The sequence below is a fragment of the Phoxinus phoxinus genome (genome assembly GCF_949152265.1).
Source record: "Phoxinus phoxinus genome assembly, chromosome: 14".
Classification (NCBI taxonomy): domain Eukaryota; kingdom Metazoa; phylum Chordata; class Actinopteri; order Cypriniformes; family Leuciscidae; genus Phoxinus; species Phoxinus phoxinus.
The window spans coordinates 10,278,392-10,303,677 of record NC_136889.1 but is presented as its reverse complement, the minus strand read 5'-3'; the positions used below and the strand labels follow the sequence as shown (position 1 = coordinate 10,303,677).

Here is a 25,286-nt window from a genome sequence, read left to right as displayed (position 1 = left end):
AAACGGTAAGGAAGATTTTAAAGCTGAAACCTTGGTCCTTGGTGATTCATATAATGCAAGTAAATGGCTACCATCACTTTGAGAGTCAAAGAAACATATACAGGCTAAATAAAATTAATACCTGTGGCTCATGACGATACATTGAGGTCTTATGAAGCGAAATGATCGGTCTGTGCAAGAAACCTTTTTTTTTTTACAACATTATTAACTGTAATCCACAGGCAGTCTTGAGCTCGAGCAATTCCTTTAATACAAAAGGTTTCATGTCAAATATATTAGTAGCGCAACAATATGAGCAAAATTTGTATTTATTAAAAATAATTTGATCAGTGTTTGGTCAAAAATGGAACAAAATTGTTCCAAATAGCATAGATCTGCTTGATTGGTATTAGCTATATTTCTTTCTTTTTTTTACATCATAACTTAAAACGTTGTTAAAACTAACCTAAACTAATTTCCAGATTTTAATGAAACACACACACAGATTATACTGTACAAACTGTATATTATATTGCCCCTACACTAACCCTACCCCTAAACCTACAATCACACAAAACTTTCTGCATTTTTAAATAAATAAAAAAAGCCTTTTAGGACGTCCCTAAAGGGAGGTTTTGGTCACTTCTGGGTACAAATTTCCCCCCAAAATATAGTTAAGACACACAAACACACACGTTGGTGCAACTATATTATGAGGACTCTCCATAGGCGTAATGGTTTTAATACTGTACAAACTGTATATTCTGTCCCCTTACACTAACCCTATCCCTAAACCCATCACAGGAAACATTCTGCATTTTTACATTTTTAATAAAACATTTTTTTTTAATGTTTTTTAAGCTATTTGAATTACGAGGACTCGAAATGAAAATGAAATGTCCTCATAAACCACGTTTAAGTTGTAAGACCAGTGTAATACGCATGTCATTATACAAATTTGTGTCCTCATAAGTCACATAAGCACGCACGCACGCACGAAAGCGTGCACACACACACACACACACACACACACACTCAAATATTTGACCCAAACAAAACAAAAATGAGAATATTTGATTTGTACAATTATTGCATTAAATACAATGAAAAAATATGGCCATTAATTATTATAACCATGAGACTTCACACCACAAATCAATTATTCTGTGATACAAAAAAATGACCAGAACACAGAAGGATTCAAAACAATGATTTAATCACAGTCGTTACAAGCACCTGCAGTGCCAGCGAGAAACAATCACTTTGGACTCGTCTGTGTTTTGTACAAATGTAATCACAGTGCAGAAGCGCACAACCCTGAACAATTCACAACCAACCAAAGAGCTCTGAATGAGGCGTCACCAGCTCACCACCAGGAGAAAACAACAGTGGAGGGAAAAAAGGGTTATAGGAAAGCCCTGTGTCAGAATAATAATAATAATAAAAAAAATCAACCAACAGATTTATATATACCAAACCATAACTTTTGTATACAAGAACAACTCCGAAGCAAAATAATATAGTATCCATTAAGAAAATTTAGACTTAAAGGTATAGTTCACTCAAAAATGTAAATTGCCTCATGTCATTTCCAAACCTGTATTATTTTCAGTATTATAAGTTTAGTAGAATGTTCAAAAAACATTTCCCCATACAATGAACGGTGGTGAACACATGGCTGACAAGTTTTAAAAAAGGCACGATAAAAACATCACACAACTTTCACGCTATTTTCCAAGTCCCCTTAAGCCGTTGTGTGCAGAAAAGTCTGAAATTGAAAAATCTCTGGAAATCTTGCTTGACAGTCATGGTCACCATTCACCTTTATTGTATGGAAAAGAGCAGTTTGTACATTCTGCTACAAATAACCCATTTTGTATTCTAACTGAGGTTCAAATCAAATAAAACGGATTTCAAAAGACATGAGGGTGAGTGAGTAAACAGAGACGATTATCTCTTTAATGAGGCCATTAGTCTAGCGTGCACATTGAGTGCTCTGGAATCATACGGGACTCGGTGGAGAACACACCGCTGGTAGTGTGACGCTGTCAAGACATCAAGTCAGCCTTAGTCAGGCCTAATCTGTCATATCTTGTCAGTTCCTCGATAAAAAAATGCCAGGTGAGAGCATTTCACAGTGAAGCAAATAACATTCAGCGCGGCGGCGGCATCCATCTCAACCCTTCATAACCTTTGGTGTCAGAATGAAGCTTTGAGTGTAGATACCGAATCAGCAGCTAACGATGAACTGAGAGCTGGTGTCATTATGATAACAAGATCTCGTGATCGAGACGACCCTACGGCCTCGTTTACGTCTTTGTAAAGAGGCGAAGATAGTCCTGCAAACCTGATTAGCTGTATCAGCCTCCAGAGTGGAATTCAGAAATTCTAAATGTTCTGCCCTGAAAACATCATCTCTGATATCACGCATACTCACAGGCATCGAATGAGTTCATATCTGAGCGTCACATCCGCAGTGTCTGTGGGACGAGAGGGAGGGATGTGTTCTCCATTCCCATTTAACACATTTCACACTGTTATTGCACAGTAAACAGGTCAAGCACACACACACACACATGGCAACTCATCTACGCATTCTGTTTTCAAAGCACACACACACACACACACACACACGTGGTAATTATTAAAAAAGTTATTTGAGGAGTGTGATAAGGAGTGTGCGCACACGCACAGGAGGTGAGGACACAGTGGCAAAGCCGGGGTGGGCGGTACAGAAAGGCAGCCTGGCGTGAGATGGCATTGCCCAGCTGAGATCAGATCAGGGCTGGACTGGACCCGTGAGTGAGAGTGAGGAGAAGAGGGTAGTGGATGTTCTCGTCGTACACCTCCTTTCCCTCTCTCTGCATCTGAAAAACAAGATGCAAATGTTTAGGAAGTTGGGGAAAAGGCGGAAAAAATTATGTTATTGAATCAATGACTATTGTTTCACAGTATTTATAGGGCCAATGGGCCAATGACATGACACAATCTATTCATTCATTAAAAAAAAAAAAAAAAAAAAATTTGTTCAAAATTGAAACGTACAGTAACTTGAAAACACAACTAAATGACAAGCATATTTTTAATTTCTGAATCAAAAATCTTTTTGCCAGGTATGTCAGTGATTCTTTTAATGAGGCATTTTCATGTTATGATATCAGGACAGATCTGATATTATAAATAAATAAATGCCTCATGAAAATTAAAAGGAATTGCATTCCTGAAAACAAAACCTTATTAGTTTGCATATTTCATAATCATTTCTTACAAAAAGTATTTCAACAAAATAGATTTGGAATAATATTAGAAAGCAGTGAAGCAAAATCACGAGGTGGGACCTGGGTCACGGTGTGACGATCCAACTGTTATTTTAGTGGTGTATATTTAATATTATAGTATTTATTCATATTTTGAGTTTTTTTATTAGTAAAGATTTGGGTTGATTGGGTTTGTTGTGTCAGCACAAATGTTCAAAAGAAACCTACTCTACTGCTTTCATGAATGTTCCGACACATTAGAGGACACATTTTAAAAAGAGTTCCTGGGATATGCCCTTCACTCTTGGGATATGCACTGCTAACTCCCTTTAACAAACAAGGACAAGTGGCAAGATTCCCACTAGCTGCTTCATAATGGCCCGCTTAGTAGAGGTGTCTGCAAAGTGAATGTCAGCAGCTCTTGCTGCACAATCTGCCCTGTGGGTCTGCTTTTCTGCCAGCGTCTGAACTCTAGAGTTGTGGCAGTGCGCTGCCAGTCTCTTCTGCCCCGTGGCGCTGCCCTGTCCCAAACAATCAGACACTCCGACAGCACTTAGAAAAAGAAGCGTGCAGTTCATTTATGAAAATAAGACCCCTCCAAACAGCAAACGTGCATGTATACTTTTCAGAGCGACTAAAATGTGCAGAGCAGGTCACATACACAATCACTACCACAACTTTATTATATTTGTGGGGTATTTTTAGATACAGAACACACCAACCCATCCGTCGTGTTATATCATTCCCATGTGAAATTAAAAGGCTTTTTCAGGCAGGGAATGTTATGAACAGTACTGAGCAGTATCTAAACATTCTCCATTGGCTACAAGCAGAGAATAAATCATTACAAATGAACGTAAAATCTGTATAAACACCACTTGGATATTCCCACGTGGACACACTCTCTCATTCGGTCTTACTCTAACATTCACCCCATCCTCTCTGTGGCTTGAGATAAAATAAAAACAGATGAAAGGCCGCTCTCTTGCCCTTCATGTGCGTTATCTCTCTCTCCACCCCTCGACACAGCAGCCAATGTTTGAACCCGCGACCTCGCTGTAATCGGGGCAGCCAGCCGACCAACACTAAGCCCAATGCGAAGACCAACACATTCACACCAAGCCAGACGAGTGAGAGCGCAGTGCAAGAGAGGGTGTGTTCAAATCAGCTGACGGTACCCTGCAAAGTAGACTTCAAACCATAGGGAGCATAACTGTTTAGTCCATATGTCCATATCTTAGTATGGAATATTTTTATTGAGCTTAAAGAGATAGTCTAAACCTGCATTTCTGAGTTTCTTATTTCTGTTGAACACAAAAGAAGATATTTTGAAGAATGTTGGTAAAATGAAAAAATGTTTTTTTTCCTACTGTGGCAGTCAATGACTACAGTCAACTGTCTGGATATCAACATTCTTCAAAATATCTTCTTTTGTGTTCAACAGAAGAAAGAAACTCATACGGGTTTATTACAACATGGGGCTAAGTAAATGATGATGATTTTTCAGATTTTTCATTTGTGGGTGAACTATTCCTTTAATTCACCATTAAACGGCTTTTACACAGTTGCAGGTTTAAAGAAATGACTGTTAAATGCTTTTATTCTGAGCACATATCACAAAATTGTTTACATAGAAGATACATAATGTAAAATTAAAGAATCACATTTATTTAAGTTTTTATTACAATTATATTTGAGGATAATGAACTAAATTAATTTTATATATTTAAATGTATATTTAAATATTAAACAGTGATTTATTCTCAATACACACTCTACCGTTCAAAAGTTTGGGGTCTGTACGATTTTTGAACATGTTTTTGAAAGAAGTCTCTAATGCTCACCAAGGCTGCATTTATTGGATCAAAAATATAGTAAAAACAATAATATTGTCAAAGATTATTACAATTTTAAATAACTGTTAATATATTTTAAATGAGAATTTATTTCTGTGAAGCCAAAGCTGAATTTTCAGCATCATTACTCCAGTCTTCAGTGTCACATGATCATAGGTCCGATTATAGGTCGGAAATCATTTGAATATGCTGATTTGCTGCTCAAGGAATGTCTTATTATCAACCAAGTTGAAAACAATTGTGCTGCTTAACATTTTTATGGAAACAACATATATACTGTTGTTCGTGTTTGTTGTCATTGCGATATTGTTGTCTACAGATATCCCCTTTTCAGAATCACTGTAGGGACCCTGTGAATTGTAACACAGCTAGAGAGTGTGTACATGGAAGTTAGGATTGAGAAACAGAGAGAGTGAGAGAGACCAGAAGGAAAGTGAGCGAGCGAGAGAGAGAGAGGGAGCAATAAAAGTGTTAGAGAGTGATATAGCAAAGAAGCTTAGAAAGCGAGAAAGAGAGAGAGAGGAAGGGGAAAAAGGCAGCGAGCTTGCAAAGGTGAAAAGTTTAACAAGCAAAGCTGTTCCTCCTGATCACAGGCTGCTAATCAGCTTCATGGGTGGCTGGATAAATCGGCTCCTGCTTTTTAATCGCGCGGCTGCCAAGATGCAAGTCATTTATTTTATTGCTGCTTTTCCCTCCCTCTCCTCTTTCCCCCTCAGCCTGCTTTCTGCAACGAGGAGAGCGAGAGGCGTTCTTTAGAAAGCACGGGATGAAACGGACAACCGGATGCTCGCTCTACAGGCTCCAGAAATGGATAGATTTGGGTGTTGAGCGCGCAAGAGAGCAGATACGGCCAGACAGACAGCTGGAAGTTGGGGAGGATGTAGAGAGATTAAGTTAATATGTGCATGTATATGTGTGGGTGTGGACGGGGGATGTCTGAATTAAAATTCATGACTCCCTTCACAACCATTTGAGTAACAAGATTAAGATGGCCGAGTAGAAAATAGCTGCATTATCAGGCGGCTTGCAGTCCTCCAGCTGCTGGTGCTCTATTCCAGAACAGTGGGGATAAGAGGATAACACACAGCCCCCTCGCCACGTCCCCAAACCGCTGAGAGCCCCATCCGCGGCCGGCCCGGCCTGCACACACGGGTGGGAGGAGATTTAGGGTCTTAAAGGAAACACTTCAATCTCCAAGACATCAGAGGCTGGCTGGAGGTGAGAAGCGACAGACGACCGTACGTGTAAGTCCGGGAGGGGCCCGTAGACGCTGCTATAATAGAACACTGTGATTTGGGATTCTGAAGGAGGTGGGGCATGTGATCCATTGTCTGCCCTGCGTTTCTTTGTGCACTTCTTCCCGTACGTTCTCACCCAACGCGCACTCGCAGGGGGCAGGGTGTTCATCAGAAGATAAGAAAGAGGAATTAATCACTTTGAGATATGATGAGGGCACTTCAGCTCGCCCCTCATATCACACACACAGCTGCGTGAACTGACGACAAACCGAGAGTAAAGACGCGAACAGGGGGACTCTTGACTCAGCTATCTCGGCCCCTCGCTGCTCATGTCATTATCCGCACAGAAACACAGTAGGTGGTCTGGCTCAAAATGATCCCGTTAGACTTCAGGTGCATCGGGGCAACACAATGACAAGCTGACTGCATTAGCTAGTTATGTGTGTGCAGATGGGCAAGGGTGACACCGCTTTTACTCATCTTTTTACAATACTTAAAAGGTGCGATTTCACACGTTTTGCTGAAGACGTCCACCGCCTTCAACCGCATGGCCTCTCTGCAAACCTGCAAAGGGTTGATCCGGTTGGCTGCAAATAAAATCACAGCTCGTTCATTTAACTCTTTTGTGACTTTTTACAGGGGTTGGGCAAAATTCGGAATTTTAAGAATGGGATCCCCTTCAGTTTATGAATGCGAATTGGAATCGAGTCGGCCACACCCTAGATGCTGAATTTGAATTACAGGAAACTGGATTCAAAAATATTCAACAGTTAATGGCATTTAGGGAAATTAATTTCAAGTTAAGTTGTTCCTCTATCTTGGTCCAAAAAAAAAGAGTTAAATTAAATAAAATAAAGTAGGACATAAATTAAGTACACATTTCTATAGGTGACATTTGCAACAGATGCAAACAAATCTGTCTGTAATGCTGCGATCACGTTTAAAATGACTAGTCCTGTTTGCTCCTTCAAATCATATTCAATTGAATTTCAGGAACTTTACTATTTCTGCTGTTTTACTGATAGAATGGACTATTTCTATTGATTTATGTAGCAAAAGAGCAATTGGTTATGCTTTTATGGCATCACAATGTTTGTCAATTGTTTTGCTGGACCCTGATTAAGAACTACTGTACACAAGACACATTTTCTGTCAGGACATTATTCGTACGTTTAGAGACATTTCTTTCCAAAACACAACACAATGCAATGTGCAATTTCAATTACAGGTAAAACACCTGTGAAAAATCACAGTACACAAGCACTATTTTTTACTGCCTTTGTGTGCAGGCTTAAAATGTTCCACTTCAGTTACTGTATTAGGTTTGTTCACACATATTAAGAAGAAAAAATTCATATGTACACCACAAATCTGCATTTCTGATTCTCTCTCTTTCTCCTTCTCCCCATTCAATTGATGTCTCTCAATTCAAGCACTCTTTCCTCGGTAGCCACAACGACCCCTGAGAGTTTTTCTGCCTAGCTATGTCCATCACTACAGAAATAAAGTTCCAATCACTCAGCTCTTGAGTCCCGCTGACAGGCCCATTTATGCCTCTGGCATAGGCAGGGCCGCCACTGTTCGGCCTGTGGGGCATAATAGGTCCGCACAGCTTCTTCGGTAACCAAAAATGGCAGCCGTGGCTGTGTTATCGGTGCAAGTTAACCAGCTGGACGGCACTGCTGCTTTGACCTGGGAATGGCATTTGTGCTTTTAGGCAGAGGGAAAGGAGTAGCACCATGCCCTATTCATTTGGGGTTTCTTAGAAAGTCAGCTTTTGACTTTTAAGAGTCCATTTTGAGCTTAAGCTACAGACTCCCTGTTCCTGTTCCTGCTGACATAGCATACTGTACTTCAATGAAACATTCAAAATACAAATGTACTTCACAGACAAAGGCGGTGGCGAATCCAGACGAACTTTATACTTTGTTTCTCAACTTTTTGACACTTTAAAACACTTAACACACACTCACATATACAATAAAGCTACATATACATACTGCACACACCTTTAGGTGAAGGTCCCACAAGTGCGAGTCGTAGTTGTCATAGCGACACACTCTCAGGCCTGCGCTCTCTCCCAGTCTGCAGAATTCTGCCAGTGTGTCTCCTCTGGTAGGGGCAAATACAAGAGCGGTGCCCTAAAGTGACAAATCACAAACGTGCACAGAGATGCTTTACTAGTGTTTCACAAAGAACAAATTTTGCATCTGCTAACATCCAATGGTGAATGTAATATTATCAAGTGCAACATCTTTGTTGATCCATTCTAATCAACCAATCAGATTTGAGGGACAAGTTTACAGTTTATGTCAAGTTTACGCTTACAACCAGGGTGCTTCTACATCAGTGTTATTCACCATTATTTACCTAGGATTTTCGGAATAAGTTATAGGTAGGGTTAGGTTTATGACTACATTTTCTAAAAGGAGTGGAATGTTGTCTCAGGATCAACAAAATATGGCAGACTTGGCAAAATCAAGGTGACAAACATTCAATACGAGTAAAAGTAAATGATAATGTATGTTACAAGACCACATCAAAATACATTCTCAATAACTTAATACTGACACTACCTTACAGATGAGTGATTCCAAGACATGGACAAGTGAGATCATATAAATAATGTTTAATCAACCATACTTTACAATACACTGCACTCCTTTGCTAGGTCAGAGATGTTTTTGCTAAATCAATACTCTTGCGTACAAATTGCTCTACTACTACCAATAACTATTACTATTATCATGATAAATATTAGTAGTAGCAGTACTAGTAGTATTAAAATACCGTTGTCCTGTTTGGATGTGCAGAAACAACTCTTTGGGGCTCTAAGGGTGTGTTTACACTTCTAGTTTGGTTCTCTCGCTTCTTTTTGTCTGGACCAAAAAAAGAAAATGATACATGTATTCCTGGCTCACTCAGCGTTCACACTGTCATTTTTATAACTGAACCTAAAGAATACCAAACAAACAAAAACGGCTTTATAACGTGTATTTTGCAACAGAACTTACCAAACATCCGAAACAATGCTGCATGCTGGGCTAAACACCCCTTGTTGTGTGTGCGCACATATGATTAGAACTCATGAAGAGCTAATAAAATGTATAAAGGAGTCAAAACAGCGGCAGGAATTCTTCCGTCGCACACATACGAAGATCAGCTGCAAGGAGATGGAATTTTCCGATGCCTGTACCAAATTGTAATGGACGACGTAGCTTATATGACGAGAACAAACAGGTGTGCTTGACCATTCTGTCCTTGTTAGGGTCACATCTTGTGACATCATGTCCTGTTTTTGGTACATTTAGATGTCTTTGGTCTTTGTTGCATTCATATTTCAGTCGAACAGCACCAAAGTTCATTTGGAAGCGGACGGAGACCCATCTTTTCAGGGGTCTCGGTCTGCTTGTGTAGTGTGCACCAAAGTTTGGATGACAACGTTCGCACTTATTTAAATGAAACACAGAGCAACTGCTAATTCGTTTTAATCGAACCGAACCTACAAAGTGTGAACACACCCTAAAACACTGCTTTGTTTGTATGAATGGTCTACCTAGTAAATTTTTGAGTCAACCAGTGTCGACTTTAGGGCAAGGCCGTCTATTTGATCAAACAGTGGGAGGCAGTGTTCGATAGTATGATTGTTTTTTGTTTGGAAAATTTTAGCAGTTTGATTTTAATCCTTCAAATAAAAATGTGTGGTAGGCTCTGGTAAGATTTTAGTGCAGGGGGCTGAGCTCTATTCTCCATCCGGCCCAGCTCGTCTCCACCGCATCTCAAAGCCCACACAGTGTACGTGGTGGTTTGCATCATTACATTCTATTTGATTTCTCCCAGGTATTATATTAGATAATAAACAAAAAGATTAAAGCTCACTTAATCCAATCAATGGCTGGAAGCGCATCCTCTCTCTTTATAGATCAACAAGCCCAGACCAACCAGGCAAGCTAAGAGGATTACCCAAAGGTTCAAAGTTTCTTTGAAATCCTTCGGTTTTAAATATTATTTCATATTTTGTTCATAATATTGCTTTAATTAAATGGGCACCAACACAAATGAAACAGACAACAACTAATATGAGAACAGGATCATCTCAATACAACAGATGTTTTCATTTTTTCATAAGCTCTACACGGTTTGTACGCCGAAAGCACACATACACAAACACACATATTTACAGATGTGTTAATCAGCTGTGTATGCTGTCCGGATGGTCCACTGGCATTTTAGAATAACAAATTAGAGTCATTAGGAGGGAAATTAATTGGTTTCAATAAATCGGCTCAAACATTTGGTCAGCAGTGCTATGGGGGAAAAAAAACACAACAATAAATCTGTTTTACCCCCTTGTCATCTCTGCAAGAGGACTAGGAACATTTGCATATTATTAAAAAGTTAACAATTACTAACAAGTTTCATCTTTTATTCTGTTTGTTATATGAATTTCATAATAAAACATGTTTTGGAAACTATTACTACTGTATGACATTTATTGATGCTAATTAAAAAACAAAAGGATTTGTCTATATGGATTGTTACAGACTATAAGCCTTAAAATATGAAAACCTCCAAATTATAAAAATATTTTATAAACTCCAAAAATATTTATTAATTATTTATTTATTTTTATTGACAAGCTAAAAAAAGACAAGTAATCATATACCATGCTAGGTATACAATATCAAATGTGAAAAAAAAGTATCCTATTATTATTATTTTTAAATAAAATGACAGTTTTACTAAGTATTATTAATTACTTTATTATTAATAAAATTACGTTTCATTAGAAAATGACTTAATTTGAGTTGTGGTGGAAACGACAGAATTTAATGCATGATGCATTTTTGTTCAATTTTTGACAGTAAACAAATTAAATAAACAACAAATTAAATAAATTGTGTTTTAAGGGAGATTGGTTGAAAACACACAAATATCATTATTTTCTTGTCCTTACTTCACATACACTTACTCCCTGTCTCTCTCTCACACACACACACACACACACACACACACACACACACACACACACACACACACACACACACACACACACACACACACACACACACACACACACACACACACACACACACCCCAAATATCAAAGTGGACACATGAAAAACCTTAAAGATAAATACAAATCCATTGTTATCATTGAAGTGTTTTTCATTTGCTGTACAGGGTCTTATATCAAGGGGGCATGAAAGAGGACTTGTGGGTCTTATGATTAGTGCAGAGCATAAAATAGATGAGATGACCCAATCTAAGTTGCACATAATAAGTATTAAAGTATTACATGATATTAATCCTGCCATTCCATTACTCGCTCAATCACTGCATGCCAACTAATTACTGAGAGACATACACACACACACACACACACACACACACACACACACACACACACACACACACACACACACACACACACACACACGCACACACACTTACATCAGGTCGCAGTAATCTTCTTAGTGCATCAACCAGACTGCCTCTGTACTGGTCAAGAAACAGACTAAGAGAAAAAGAGAAAGACAGAGAAACTAGAAAGATTAGAATGCATTGCAATGATCATGGTTCCAGATAAAGCAGCAGGTTATTTATTTTCATTGTTTGCGAATAAATCCTCCAGCATGCTGGAAAAAAACTATTTGTAGATGCAGATTCTCTTTTTCCCTCAGATGTGAACAAATCTTGTTTGAGTGGTGTGACAGCATTCAAATCAAATGTAAAACACACACGCTAACAGAGATGAATGATCAGGGAAGTATCAGCTGGTGTTCACATAATACAAACTAATGTGTGTGTGTGTGTGTGTGTGTGTGTGTGTGTGTTAAGACAAATATATGCACATAATAAATAACAAAATAAAAATACTCCTTAAGTCAGAGTATATATATATATTGCACGCGCACACATTGTGTTTTCATGTTTTATGGGGATGTAATGATTTTTATACTGTACAAACTGTATATTCTATCCCCTTACACTAACGCTACCCATCACAGAACACTTTCTGCAATTTTACATTTTTAAATACATCATTTATTTTCATATACATTATTTATAAGCTTAATAATAAAATTTTCCCCACAAGGAGAATAATTTTGGATATTGCCATCTTTCTGGGGATCACACACACACACACACACACACACACACACACACACACACACACACACACACGTCATGTTTGATCAGTTTATTTAACTTCTATATGTTTCCCATAAACCCCATCCCCCTCCCCTCCTCCACCCCCCCCCCCCCCCATTTTTCCAAAAGCAAAAGTCAGTTCCAGACTGCCTTTAGTGAACTTTTTACTAGCAAAAGAGTCCATTCACCTCTGACCCTGCTAAAAACACTGTTCTCCTTTGCTAAGGGTCAAAGGTCAGAGTTATGTTGATTAAACCATATTTGTGTGATCTCACTTGCCACGTCTAGCGGTCACGAGTGTGATGGCTCGAAGCGTTTCATTAGCAGTTCAACTTTTGACCCTGTGTTTTGGGTTGAGTAGGTCAGTCCGGACAATAGAGGGTGAGTTTAGGGGTGAGAGTGCAGGAATGTTCGACTGGCTACATCGGCCTTGACAGGGTACGTCAAACAAAACCCTTTCGACTTCACCAATGGTACTTCCTCCTTTACTTCCATATATTGACCTGTCAGTGATGTAATACTGGCTTCTTATTCATTCTCCTCTATTTTAAGCATTTTCTGTTTATTAGAAGCTAATGACCATCTGCAACAGCACCTGCAGTAATCAGAGCCTTGCCCTTGAGCCACAAGATTTGTTTGTTGGTATTGTGTCGTCATCCAAAACAGTGGCTAACTGACATTCAAATCCCTCTCTCTTGCCTAACCTGTGTGAACAGTGCATTCACAATGCTATAAATAGAAGTGTGGTAGCATATTACAGAAGTACAGGACTCTAAACAAAACCGTACATAGCAAACATGCATAGTAAGTAGGACTTGAAATATTTTTGACCGTGTTAATCTGAAGGTGGCGGTAGTAAGATTAAAATATGAATGGGTTGCCACTCTGTCACTTTATCTGACCTAATCCAGAGTGCATTAACTTAATCCCCACAATGAAACCTCAAGGATTCAGTGAAGGCAGATAAATGACTCATAAAAATCATACCATCATATAGGAGCTTATGACGGACATTATTGATGATTATAGAGTTAAAATCCTTCATATACGAATAGACTATCTATCTATCTATCTATCTATCTATCTATCTATCTATCTATCTATCTATCTATCTATCTATCTATCTATCTATCTATCTATCTATCTATCTATCTATCTATCTATCTATCCATCTATCCATCTATATACATACACATATCAATATACATGTGTGTGTGTTTTTTGTCCACAAAACATAAACTGCATTTAAACATAAGTGTTTAGGATTTTAAGATCATAAGAAACATTTCAGTCAAGTGTGTCAAAGATTTTAACTGGTATTATCCTGATTCTCTAAATCAGCGGACTGAAATTGACTGACTGAAAAGCTTCAAATAGAAATCACTAACTACACAGAACTCAACACTGAAATGCTTTGAATGATGTGGTCAATTTATGTAAACTACATCTAAAAAAATTGGCAAATTAAAGCATTTTCAGAGCTATTGGGAAAATGATTGACCGGTCCCATTTCAGTGCTATTTTTTATATTAATGTGTTACTTTATCTTTTTCTGTGTACTATTATTATAGCGAAAAGGGCTACAATGCAGCATGACAGGTGACACAAATAGGTTGTTAAGGTGAGGTGCTCTTAAAATACACCGATGTAAATCAATCTTTCTTTCACTAGCTCACCATGTCTTAAAAAAAGAAAAAAATATTGCACAAAATGAGCCAGCACGAGCACTAGCAAGCTCAACTATGGGCAAGTAAGCAATACAAGGTGTGACAGAAATCAGAAAAGAATGAACACAGTAATTAAAAAACTAAAATAAATAAACATGCACAAACGCCTTTATCTTGGAATCCACACACACAGGAAGCTTAGAGGAAGCCGAGATCAGCTCTCTCGCAGCAACGGAGGAATTCACACCGTGTGTGTGTGTTTGTGTAGCAAAGCCCTTCCATGTTCCGTGTGTGAATGTAAAGCGTTCTAAGCCAGGGACCACTAAAAAACATGCGCTCTCAATTTTGGTTCAGTTGCTGTGGGAGGTCACAAAACATAACGGCTGCCGTTGCATAGACAGCAATGTTTCAATGAAGTATGTTTCCCCTCATGTCCACACACATCTTATTTAAATGTTGTCTAGTAAATGGAACAGACATGATTAAGTTTTTACCTAAGGGACCAAAAGGAATCTCTCACACATACTGTATGGACATTCACCTGTTAGTTTCATGAGCCCATTGCCATGGGAACTGCTGGAGGGATCAAGTGGAGGATACTGATGACTGATTCACTTATCATGGAGCACGGCTGACTGCTTCTTCACATACTTGACCCTAACCTGGTGTTACTGCGAATCCAACGAAGGATCTAAGTGATGGGATACACCATGTTTTTCCAGAGTGCCACAGCACTTTAAAACAGACTCGCTGCAAGCCTGTTTACATATAGTGACTAGCTATATACATGTGCTAAACCCAAATGGGTTACACTATATTTTAGACTTCCCTTATAAAGTCACTAACACACAGTAAATACATTAATATAGTCGCTAACACACAGTAAATACATTAAAGGCCCACTGAAGTGCATGGAATGCACAGCTTTGTTTGATGCATTGACGTAATTTCCACTGAAACAGGAAGCTAAGGCGGGACATATTGAATGGCTCCTCCCCCTTTTCAAATAGCCAATTGCGTTTAGTTTACCTCACAGACTGCAAGTCGTATTTGACAGCACCATGGAAGCAAATCCGAGCGCTGATGATACGTTGGATTCAATAGTAGAGGTGTGAATAAATTCCAGCCGTTTCATTCTTAGCCAACGTACAGTTGGAAAACGGAATAAAACTTGAGCGTTTGAGCAACCGAACACACACCTCCAACCCATATTGCTCTGTGTTAACGGTCGCTTTAGCCAGATGGTATTTATAGCATAGGGGGTGGGACGCTTTAGATTCTAGAGAGCATTTAATTGGACAGAAGATGTGATGAGAAGCTGAAGTCATAAAACTCCGTGATCCATTTTAGCGGAAGTGAGAGACTGTACTTTTGAATGCTTATATCTCCTAAATGCGAATTTTGTCATTGTTTTGGAACACACTGGCTCATGCATAACTTTAAAGCTAACATATTAATACCAAAAGCTAAAAAAAACTAAAAAATGTATTTTAGGGGGCCTTTAATGATTTGTTAAGCATTATTTATTAATAACAGTGTTACCAAGACATGACTGCTAATCAGTGAGGAAATATAGTTTTAAACCAAACTGCACAAGTCAAGTAAAGAGCTGTGGGCCTTAAGTGCTAATTTCATGCTTTTGTCAACTCTTAGCATAGCTTTAAAACATAGTTTTCAGACAAGAATAGCAGTCTTGTGAAGACAAAGACGAGGTGAAACATGGGGCTGTCTTTTGGAAGAACTTTCTGCTATCATATCTGAGGCTACGTCTCTATTTCTCTCTCTCTCTCTCTCTCTCTTCTCCTAGCGCGAGCACCGCCGCATTATGTCCTACCTTTCTTGATGATTGTCTGAAAGACTATAATTAATCGGAGCAGAAGTGTGGCTGTTGACCTTTTCGCAGGTGATCGTCAGCATGGCTATGTTCGTTAATCGCCGAGCGATCACTCTCTTGACGACGGCAATTACAGATGAGTTGCCAGCGCAAGCCACGGGGGGACAGCCAACGCGGCATGATTCATCCTCGCATACGTTCTTCCACTTTCTCTCTCACTCACACACACACACACACAGTATCTTCTTACTACACACAAATCAATCTCATGCTGGCCCTCTGCTGCACATTTTACCTGCGTATTAGCTGCCATTTGTCTGACATTAGAATAATAGTAGGCTGTACCAGGCTTTAGTGATCATCGCCAGAGAACACACAGGTATCATTATTCCCCGCCTCCATCAGCCTCACCACTTTGTGCTAGATAGCGGCAATGCCAAAGAACATCCTGTTTAGAGCTGTGCCTATAACAATGTAATAACAATGTAATAAACTATAATAGTGTTAAGAAAAATATGATATAGAAAAATGTGTATAATTAATAATTAGTACTAAGTACTAATTAGGGTTATTATAGCTCATGTAATGAGAGCAGGGACCATTTAAAAAGAATAAGACATGAATAAGTGATCCGATAAAATAAAATTTTCTGTACATTCGATAAGCAGATTTATTATAAATATATAAAACACTGCCAAACATTACATTAGTGGTACACAATTTGACACGTGTTGTTATGCAATAAAAGGGGGAAATTAAAATTGTCATAATTTACATAAAATCATTTCTTTCTTCAGAAGAACACCAATAAGATTTGCATTAAAACATTTTTTTTTATAAATATTCTCTGAGGTCCACTTATAATGTTATAATGCATTAAAAAAAACATCATAATTTAGAATAGGATATTTTCTATCCAGTTTTGACCCTCTCTTTGAAATATTTTTTTTTTATATACATGCTACACTCAAGACTTGGAAGTAAACACCCACTACTATGATTGAGGAACAGTGTTGCGTAATGTCCCTGCCATTAAACATGTGGAGTTGCTTTGAAAAGTTCTGATGTTGAAAAATGGCAACTGGTGAAATTCAGCCATACATAAATTTTAAATACTTGGAGTTACCACAGTTTGGCCTATAGTTAGAAGTTTAGGAAGCTTGGTTTTAATAAAAGATGTTTTTGGATTAACATGAAAGTTTTGAGTTCTGAAACTTGCTGAATACTTTTTTTATAGTACAACAATCAATGTCCTCTTATAAGTTATTGGGCTCAAAAACAACATCCATATTGACTAACAAATATATTACATAGAAGAAATACATTCATTCAGGTTTAGAGAATTAGCAAATTATGACAGAATACATTTTTGGGTGGACTATCCCTTTAAAAACTAAATTAACAAAGAAAATAAGAAATAGTGCTCATCTTTGATCACATGATGCCTTCCTAAGCTGGATTTCCCAAATTGTCTAAAAATACACCATTCAAGTAACATTAAATTCTCTTGTATTACATAATGAAGTCTGAATGTAGTAGTAAAATTTACACCCAAATTAGTGTAAAAGAATAGTGTCATGCACACACAGCAACACATTTACACAGACACATAAAGAAAAAAACAAGAAAAACAAAACAATGGTTCCACATGTTCAGGGCCTGACTAATTGAAATGTTTGTATTGCTCCACAATCTCACTCTCGCTCTCTTTCTCTCCTTGCACAGGCATAATTATTTGCAATTTGCCTAAGACATCCATTTGCTGGGACGCCAAGCATGAAAAAGAGGCAATTTCTGAAAAATGGAAATGCCTGGCGGAACTGGCGGAGGGGAAATAATGCAGTGCCATCCGCAAGCTGATGTCTGCCATCTGATAAGCGTTACAGGCGCAGGAATATTAATGCCACATCACCGGGACACAAGGTGCACACTTTTATTAAGGGTGTAGACATATTGTGGCTGGAGATGCTAGTAAAGTGAGAGATATGATATTTATTTTGTAATAGCTGGTTTGGAGAGATGTACAGAATTTCTTCATTTGCTCAGAATCAAGCGGTTTGGGCCGAAAGATGGGTTTTTAGATTGTACGGGTGTCATGTTTAAGGTGACGGTGGATATCTGAAGAACTGACAGTTCAACAAAAGGGTCAACCTACCAGTCAGCGCACATCACCACGTCAAAGCGACCCTCCAGAGCGGACACGTCAGCCTCATTGTCCCATCTCACCACCCTGAAAGAGGACAGAACCAGGGATGATAGCTGCGTCATAAAGCCTGTTGCACAATTTATCATTCATCCAAGACCCCCATAATAATGATGCGTCCAGAGACATTTCACACCTGACACTCGTTTTATTTGCGCCGTTGTCTGGCGGCAATCGTCTTCTCTCTTTTCTTTAAGTGCTAGGGCCGGTTTCCAGGCAAGCAAATCTGATTATTAATTAGCCATTATTAACAGTCAGTAAACAAAAATTACGTCTTGTGGAAATACAATCTCCTCTCTCAGCGGGGGTCCGCACCGCTTATTCACTGACTTGAGAAAGCGAATCCACCCCCCCCCTCCCTCCCTCAACCAATCACACGCGACCTTCACCCCACTCAAACCGCGCGCTCTGACAGGAAGCCTAATCTCTAAAGAAAACAATCAAAGTAATGCAGGCTAATTATACGTTTACTCTTTCACTTCATCAGCCCAGTGTAAATACACAGGGAGGGGGAAGTGTGCAGAGCAAGAGAGAAGAGAGGAGACGAGAGGGGGAGAGAGTGGTTAGATCACTGAGTGCCAAAATTACTTTTTAGGTGATAATGCATTTGCGTGATGGTGTGCACAGTGGATGAGCTGTGTTTTGGCAAATGTGAGAGAGGGGTGTTAGAGAGTGTGTGTGTGTGTTTGAGTTTTCTAGATGAGGGCATTCAATCACGGAGAGTGGCTCATCATCGCTCTGCCTGGATACATCTTAGCGCGTTAGAGAGCGTAGCGCTCGCTCCGCGGGCTGTGGATACCTCGTTACCAGGCCAACTGGGTTCAGGAAGTGACACGGAGCCTTGCGACCTCGTTCTTGCCTACTTATTGACACTATTATGTCCCGAACACAAGTGCCGTAAATGCCTCTTTACCCAAAAACACTTTCCTATACTTCATGGCATGCTCAACTCCGCAAAGAATTCACATTCACGGGGAATAATGACACTTGAATTTGTATTGACATAAGAGATGGACTTCATATGGCAGTAATGTAAAAGCAATATTAGTCCGTCTTTCATTATCGGAGATATTGGGAGGTGTATGAGAGGTCTTACCTGCTGGACACATTGGTAGACAGGAAGAGCCCTTCTCGTCTGTTCCTCTCGATTACACTGCGCACATCTGGTGCTCTTTGTCAAGAAATGCAATTTCATAATTAAATAAAAGCATGAAAATCAAACATCAACTTCATGAAGACAGATGCATCTACTACCACCAGTCGAAAGTTTGAACACACCTACTCGTTTCCCATAAAAGTGAAGGCCTCAAAAGTATGAAATAACACAAATTCTAAACTGGATAGTTCCGGTCATGGATGCTCATTGGTCAATACTGCTATGCACACTCTGGACAATCTGTCAATCAACTTGAGGTGCACCCTGGGAGGATTTATAAACCGTACTGAAGGACTTCCCAGGTTTTGAAGCAATTCACCCGTACTGTGTTTGCTTTCAAAAGTTTGGATTAAATAATATGAGGATGTCAGGCCCTCTTATGTGACGTCAACTCACACAGTCCGTTTGCCTCCTTTTCTCTCCACACCTCATCCTCAGATTACCACTGAGCTCAAAACCAACTCATGCAAAGCATCATCATAGGTAATCAATAGGGAGGCTTTTAACCTGCGGCCATCTCTTCGGATGGGCCTCCACCCATTGTGGTTATACCGCGGGATTGATGTCAGTGCATCTATGAATAGACCTTTCGACAGTTTTAAACTAATTCAATTACGATTTCTCGCTTTTTCTGCCCCGCTTTCCCTCTCGCTCCATGGAAAACAACCGTAGCAAATCCAATCTATAGCGCAGGGATGGAGGGCAAATCCCTCGATGAAAGAGGGGAGGAGGCCGGGTGCGCGCATTACACTGGTGCGATCTGCTGCTAAGGAGAGAGAGAGTGGAAAGCTTACAGTGTAATCCCATCAGGAAAAGACCACTGGGGGAGAGGTCAGCGCTGAACCGAGACACAATATGATCAAAACTGCACTTCCTGTGTAACACCTGTGCATATATTGTCTTCCAAAGTTTCATGACTGCTGCTTTATAGTTTGCAAAGCTCAGCCATTAAAGAACGTGACAAGGGACATTTAGCAGTTAACAGTAGGGTCTCTTGATTATACATGCACAGCTTTAATCTGAGCTTTTGAGAACACAGACTGAGATCAAAACTGAGTCATGAAACCACTCAGCACTTTGTGGTACACTTTATTCAATCCCGATTGGGCTCATTGGGCTGATTTCTTGATTAAGTATGCATAGAGAGAGAGAGAGAAAGAAAGATAGAGAGAGAGTCATGTTCTTGTAGTAACATGTCTAATTGGGTCATTTTTAGTAGAATAAGCAAAAAAAAAAAAAAAAAACATTTACATTCCGTATTTGGAGTAAAATCCAATTATCAGCGTTTATGTACACATATACCAAATAACAGGGGTCTTAACACTAGCCAGGTTCAGTTCTCCAGTTGAGAATTTTGAACTATATACACTATACTAGTCATTGATGCAGTTACTGCAGCATAATAATTATATAGAATTATTACATATAAATAAATGTCATTTTTAGTCATACATGTATATAAGAAATGTCATTTTTTCCTACGTATTGGATGAGGACGGCGTGCAAAGAAGGTAGCAAAGTGCATGGCATCAGAGCTAGAAGTATCATCTGTAAGAAAATATAAAGTTAATCTAAAGGCAAACTCTTTCATTTCTGTTAGAATTTCGGAAAGTCTGTTCTGGGATGCTTTTAATATATTGCACAGATTTATTTTTATTTTTTTGGCTGCTTTTTCAAATTGCTTCATTACAGTACACTCTCTACATTTTGTCCAAACTTAATTTGATTGTGTTCAATCTGCTTAAATATATGTACAATTTAGGTTTACTTAATCCGTTTGTGTTGGATTACATGAATGATTTGTGTTGCATTAACTGGACTGGGCGGTACTTATTTCCCAGCATGCTTTGCATATAGCTTAATTAAGAGAGAATAAATGTTGAAATTAAGTATTATTTTATGAGTTTTTGAGAAAATGAGAAAACAGGAAGAGTTGATAGTGTGTAATTGTGTTTAATGTTCAATTACCGGAATTATTAGAACCATTTAAATTACAGTGGGTTACCATTGTGGAGAAGAGTGGAGCATTTGGTTTGGCTGTGGACTGATAATAAGTTTCACTATTGTGGCTGAAGGAGCATATACATCTTAGCATTTAAGATATTAATAAGTGTTCTTATTAGTTAATAGCTAGCTATTGTCTAAGTTTAATTAAGAAATCATGTAAATCCATCACACTTTATTTTTTCAGTGCAGTTTTAAACAAACTATAGCATGTTCACCAAACTTAACCGGTTTAAGTTACAGGGAAGCAATTCGATTGATTTGGTTGGACATTACAATTCCATATAGATTCTTTCTCATTCAGTTGTGTTGTCACAACACAAGGAGCTTACATAGATAAAAAAAAAATCCATTCATGTTAATACAAAATAATTTGCTTGTGTGGAACCACTGTCCATCATTGAATTAAGAACATGTGTATATGCACAACTGTACATTGACAGTTTGGAACAATCCTATGATCTATGACCCATGCTAATTTGAAATGATTTCACTAACTAAATGGTTTGAACAATTCTGTCATACCTTCTTTTTCTTTCCTCTAATACAAAGAAAGAAAACACTACAATGTATAGAGTTCTCACAAGACAGCTTGTCCTTTCCTGGCCTCGTCCGATCATCAGATCATCTCTTAGCGTTCTATTATGGCAGACACATCTCTGAAACAAAGCACTGCCAATTAATGCTCTATCAGCCTTCTGCCAGTCTGTTCACACTCTATTACAGGAAGCAGTTTAGAGACAGACTCTGAATGTTTTGAGTATGTCTTGCTCTGCTCCCTTTCCCTCCATTTTCTTTTAAACAAATCTCTTCTCAATGAGGAATTGTGTTAATTTCATGCCACGGCCATTGTTCTTCGAGACTTGATATTCAATAAAAGCTCATTGTAGTGGCAGCGCTGGCTGTTGTACTAACGAACGCGGGCACGGTAATTTTGCGGCGTTTTGCTGTCACGTCTGTCGTCTCCGTTTTTCCTGCCTTTGTGAGCCAAGCGACGTGGCTAATCTGAGTGACTGCGGTGGAAAGACGAGATGGAGAGCGGGAATGAGAAAGAGCAAAGAAAGGGAATGAAGAAAGAAGGTTCGAGCTGTGCCCTGACACCTGTTTAAGCTTCATCTGTGCTCCTGGCAAAAGGGAAAGTCAATAGAGGAATGGAAGAAGGGGGGAGAGGGCGAGAGACAAGGAGCAGGTGAGTCAACACACACAGCGGTAGCCTTCAATGACATGAATATGTATTAAACATGCTAAATGCAGGTTTCGGGTGTCAGCTGGATGATTTGCCTCACATTCAGATATGTCGAGGGGTGTGTGTGTGCGCGCATGTGCGGGTATTCTTTGAAAGAGTGCACGTTAAGAATGGCTGACTGAAAATGTGTGTGTGTGTGTGTGTGTGTGTGTGTGAGAGGAATATCTGAGGTAAATACAGGTTAAACAGACGTCTTTTCTGGGCTAAGCTCACAAAGACAGCCTACACTCAGAATATGCACACTACTACACACTTCGCTGTCAGCACTCCTGCAAAACAAAGTGATGTTTGGAATGGTTCGGAAACACAAACACACAAGCTCTGTTCCAAAACTTAGTGAGTTGACTCTGTATGGAGCATTTTAATAAGGTGACGATTTACAATGTGAAGGCTTTTTCAAAAGTTAGGCAGCTTAATTATGCTGTCTTCTAAGTTCCCTCATTTTGGACAAAGTGTAAGCATCACAGAAGCTCAATTAAAATAATTGTATTAAGATGGTGGACGAACGAGAAATTCTAATGATAATATTGCTGAAAATCAAACCCATTTAAACCAGCATAACCTGGTTTGTTTTGCTGGTCTTCGCTGGTTTAAGCTGATCTTAGCTAGTTTTAAGTTGGTTTCACAGCCTGACTAATTAAAAAGTGCCCAAAAATCCTTTAAAAAACAGTCAACACACCAGACTGACCAGCAAACCATCTTAACATTTAAGATGTTACATTTTCCTGCTTTTCTTCAGCGGGGAAATACAGTAAGAACCATTCAAAAGTTTGGGGTCGGTAAGACTTTTTAAATATTTTTAAGTCTCTTATTATTACTAGGGATGCATTTATTTTATTATATTATTTCAATTTAAAATAGCAGTTTTCTATTTGAATACATTTTAAAATCTGAATTTTCATCTGTCATCACTCCAGTGTCACATGATCCTTCAGAAATTCTATGCTGATTTGCTGCTCAAGAAACATTTATTATTATTATCAATGTTCAAAACAGTTGTGCTGCTCTATTTTTGTATTACAATTTTTGTGGAATTTGTGATACATTTTTGTCAGGATTCTTTAATAAATAGAAAGTTCATAAGAGCCGCATATATTTGAGATCAATTTAATGCATCCTTGCTGAATAAAATTATGAATCCATTTTCTTTAAAAACACTTTAGTTTAGGATCCAATTCTCATTATTAACTAACTATTAACTCTAACTTTTACCTTAATAAACTCCTAATTACTGCTTATTAATAGTTAGTAAGGTAGCAGTTAAGTTTAGGTATAGTGTAGGATTAAAGGATATAGAATATGGTCATGCAGAATGAGGCATTAATATATGCTTTATAAGGACTAATAAACAGCCAATGTCCTAATAATATGCATGCTAATAAGCTACTTTAATCATGAGAATTGGACCCTAAACTAAATTGTTACCAAAAACAGAAACAAAAACCGTTGACCGATATTGAATTTTTCTTTAACTTTTTAAAAAGTTATATTTACAGTATATATTTATTCTCATTAAAAAAGTGTATTTATTCTCATGTTGCCTGTAATTGTTTCTTGTGCACTTAAATCCTGCCAAAGTAGACTGTTCCAAATCAGTCATTTATGAGGTTCCATTTCAGTTCAGGCACTGCCTTAGAAAGCAGCTGCCTATGTAGGGAGCGGGCAGCTCACTAGGCTTTTGGAAGAGAGCCACATACCGGTCTGAAATGCAAGGATACTTTGAATTGCCTTCTCGTTGCCATCAGATAGCAGAACTTCCTTCACATCAGCACAAACCGCAATCTGCCGGAAAAGAGAGAGAAAAAGATGAAAAATAAACAAATAAATAAATAAAACAAAAGCAAGACATCCTCAGCACTCTGTTCGCAAGCAGTCATATCTGAAGAGCGCTGATTTTTAAAGCCCTACTCCAAAACGACCACCCGTCTCTCTTTCTCCCCTGCTCCCTCTCATCCATCTCTGTCTGTCTCTGCCGTTTTTTCATTTTATGTCTGCATTATTTTAATCATTCAATCAAATCAGTCAATACTTTTATCATTCCCGGTGGCTGGGAGCCCTCTATCTTGCTATCACTCTGTTGGGTAATTGCATTGTGACAGGGGATGATGGTGAGCGCCGAGCCTTTCATTTGCAGTGTGTCGTTTATCATGCGGGGCCATCGCGCTCTGCTGTCACTCCTTACTCGGCTCGCGAGGCCTGCCTGATGCCCTTCATATAACTTTGTACTGCGAAGCTTCTGCCTTTGTGCTGCTCCACTGTCAGCTCTTTCTGTCCTCTTTTTATACAGTCTTTTCATTCAAGTAGTCATCTTTATCAGAGGTGCCGTGTAACAGTTGTTTGGAGAGGTGCAGTGGGCAGAAGCAGGGAGTGTGTGTGTGTGTGTGTGTGTGTGTGTGTGTGTGTGTGTGTGTGTGTGTGTGTGTTTGCAAGGATTTATATTTGTGCTTTTGAATTATATGATTTTGTATTTCTTTCCTTAAACACAGCAAGAAAAAATAACTGTCACACCTGCCAATGCTGAGTGAATGTTAAGCCATGAAACTGATTTTTTTATTATTTTTTTTAATTATTATTTTCTTCTTTAAAAAAAAAATCCTTATTGTTATCATTTGCAGATTATTTCGCATATAGTTTAGAGATGGGTTTATTAGGAATATTAGCATATAGCATGTACACTTCCGTCCAAAATT

At 38.7% G+C, this 25,286-nt stretch overlaps 1 protein-coding gene across 1 annotated transcript in view; it reads right to left on the bottom strand.

The window, feature by feature from the left end:
• Positions 1 to 1,176: 1,176 nt before the first annotated feature.
• camkmt (calmodulin-lysine N-methyltransferase) overlaps positions 1,177 to 25,286 on the bottom strand; it is a 101,518-nt gene continuing 77,408 nt past the window's right edge. Inside the window, exons 6-11 of the mRNA XM_079634926.1 lie at positions 24,315 to 24,378; positions 19,287 to 19,353; positions 18,143 to 18,217; positions 11,785 to 11,848; positions 8,340 to 8,471; positions 1,177 to 2,846 (exon numbers count right to left, since the gene is read on the bottom strand). Of these exons, the coding sequence (XP_079491052.1) occupies positions 2,754 to 2,846; positions 8,340 to 8,471; positions 11,785 to 11,848; positions 18,143 to 18,217; positions 19,287 to 19,353; positions 24,315 to 24,378 (495 nt within the window). The 3' untranslated portion in view covers positions 1,177 to 2,753. The remainder of the gene's footprint in view (positions 2,847 to 8,339; positions 8,472 to 11,784; positions 11,849 to 18,142; positions 18,218 to 19,286; positions 19,354 to 24,314; positions 24,379 to 25,286) is intronic.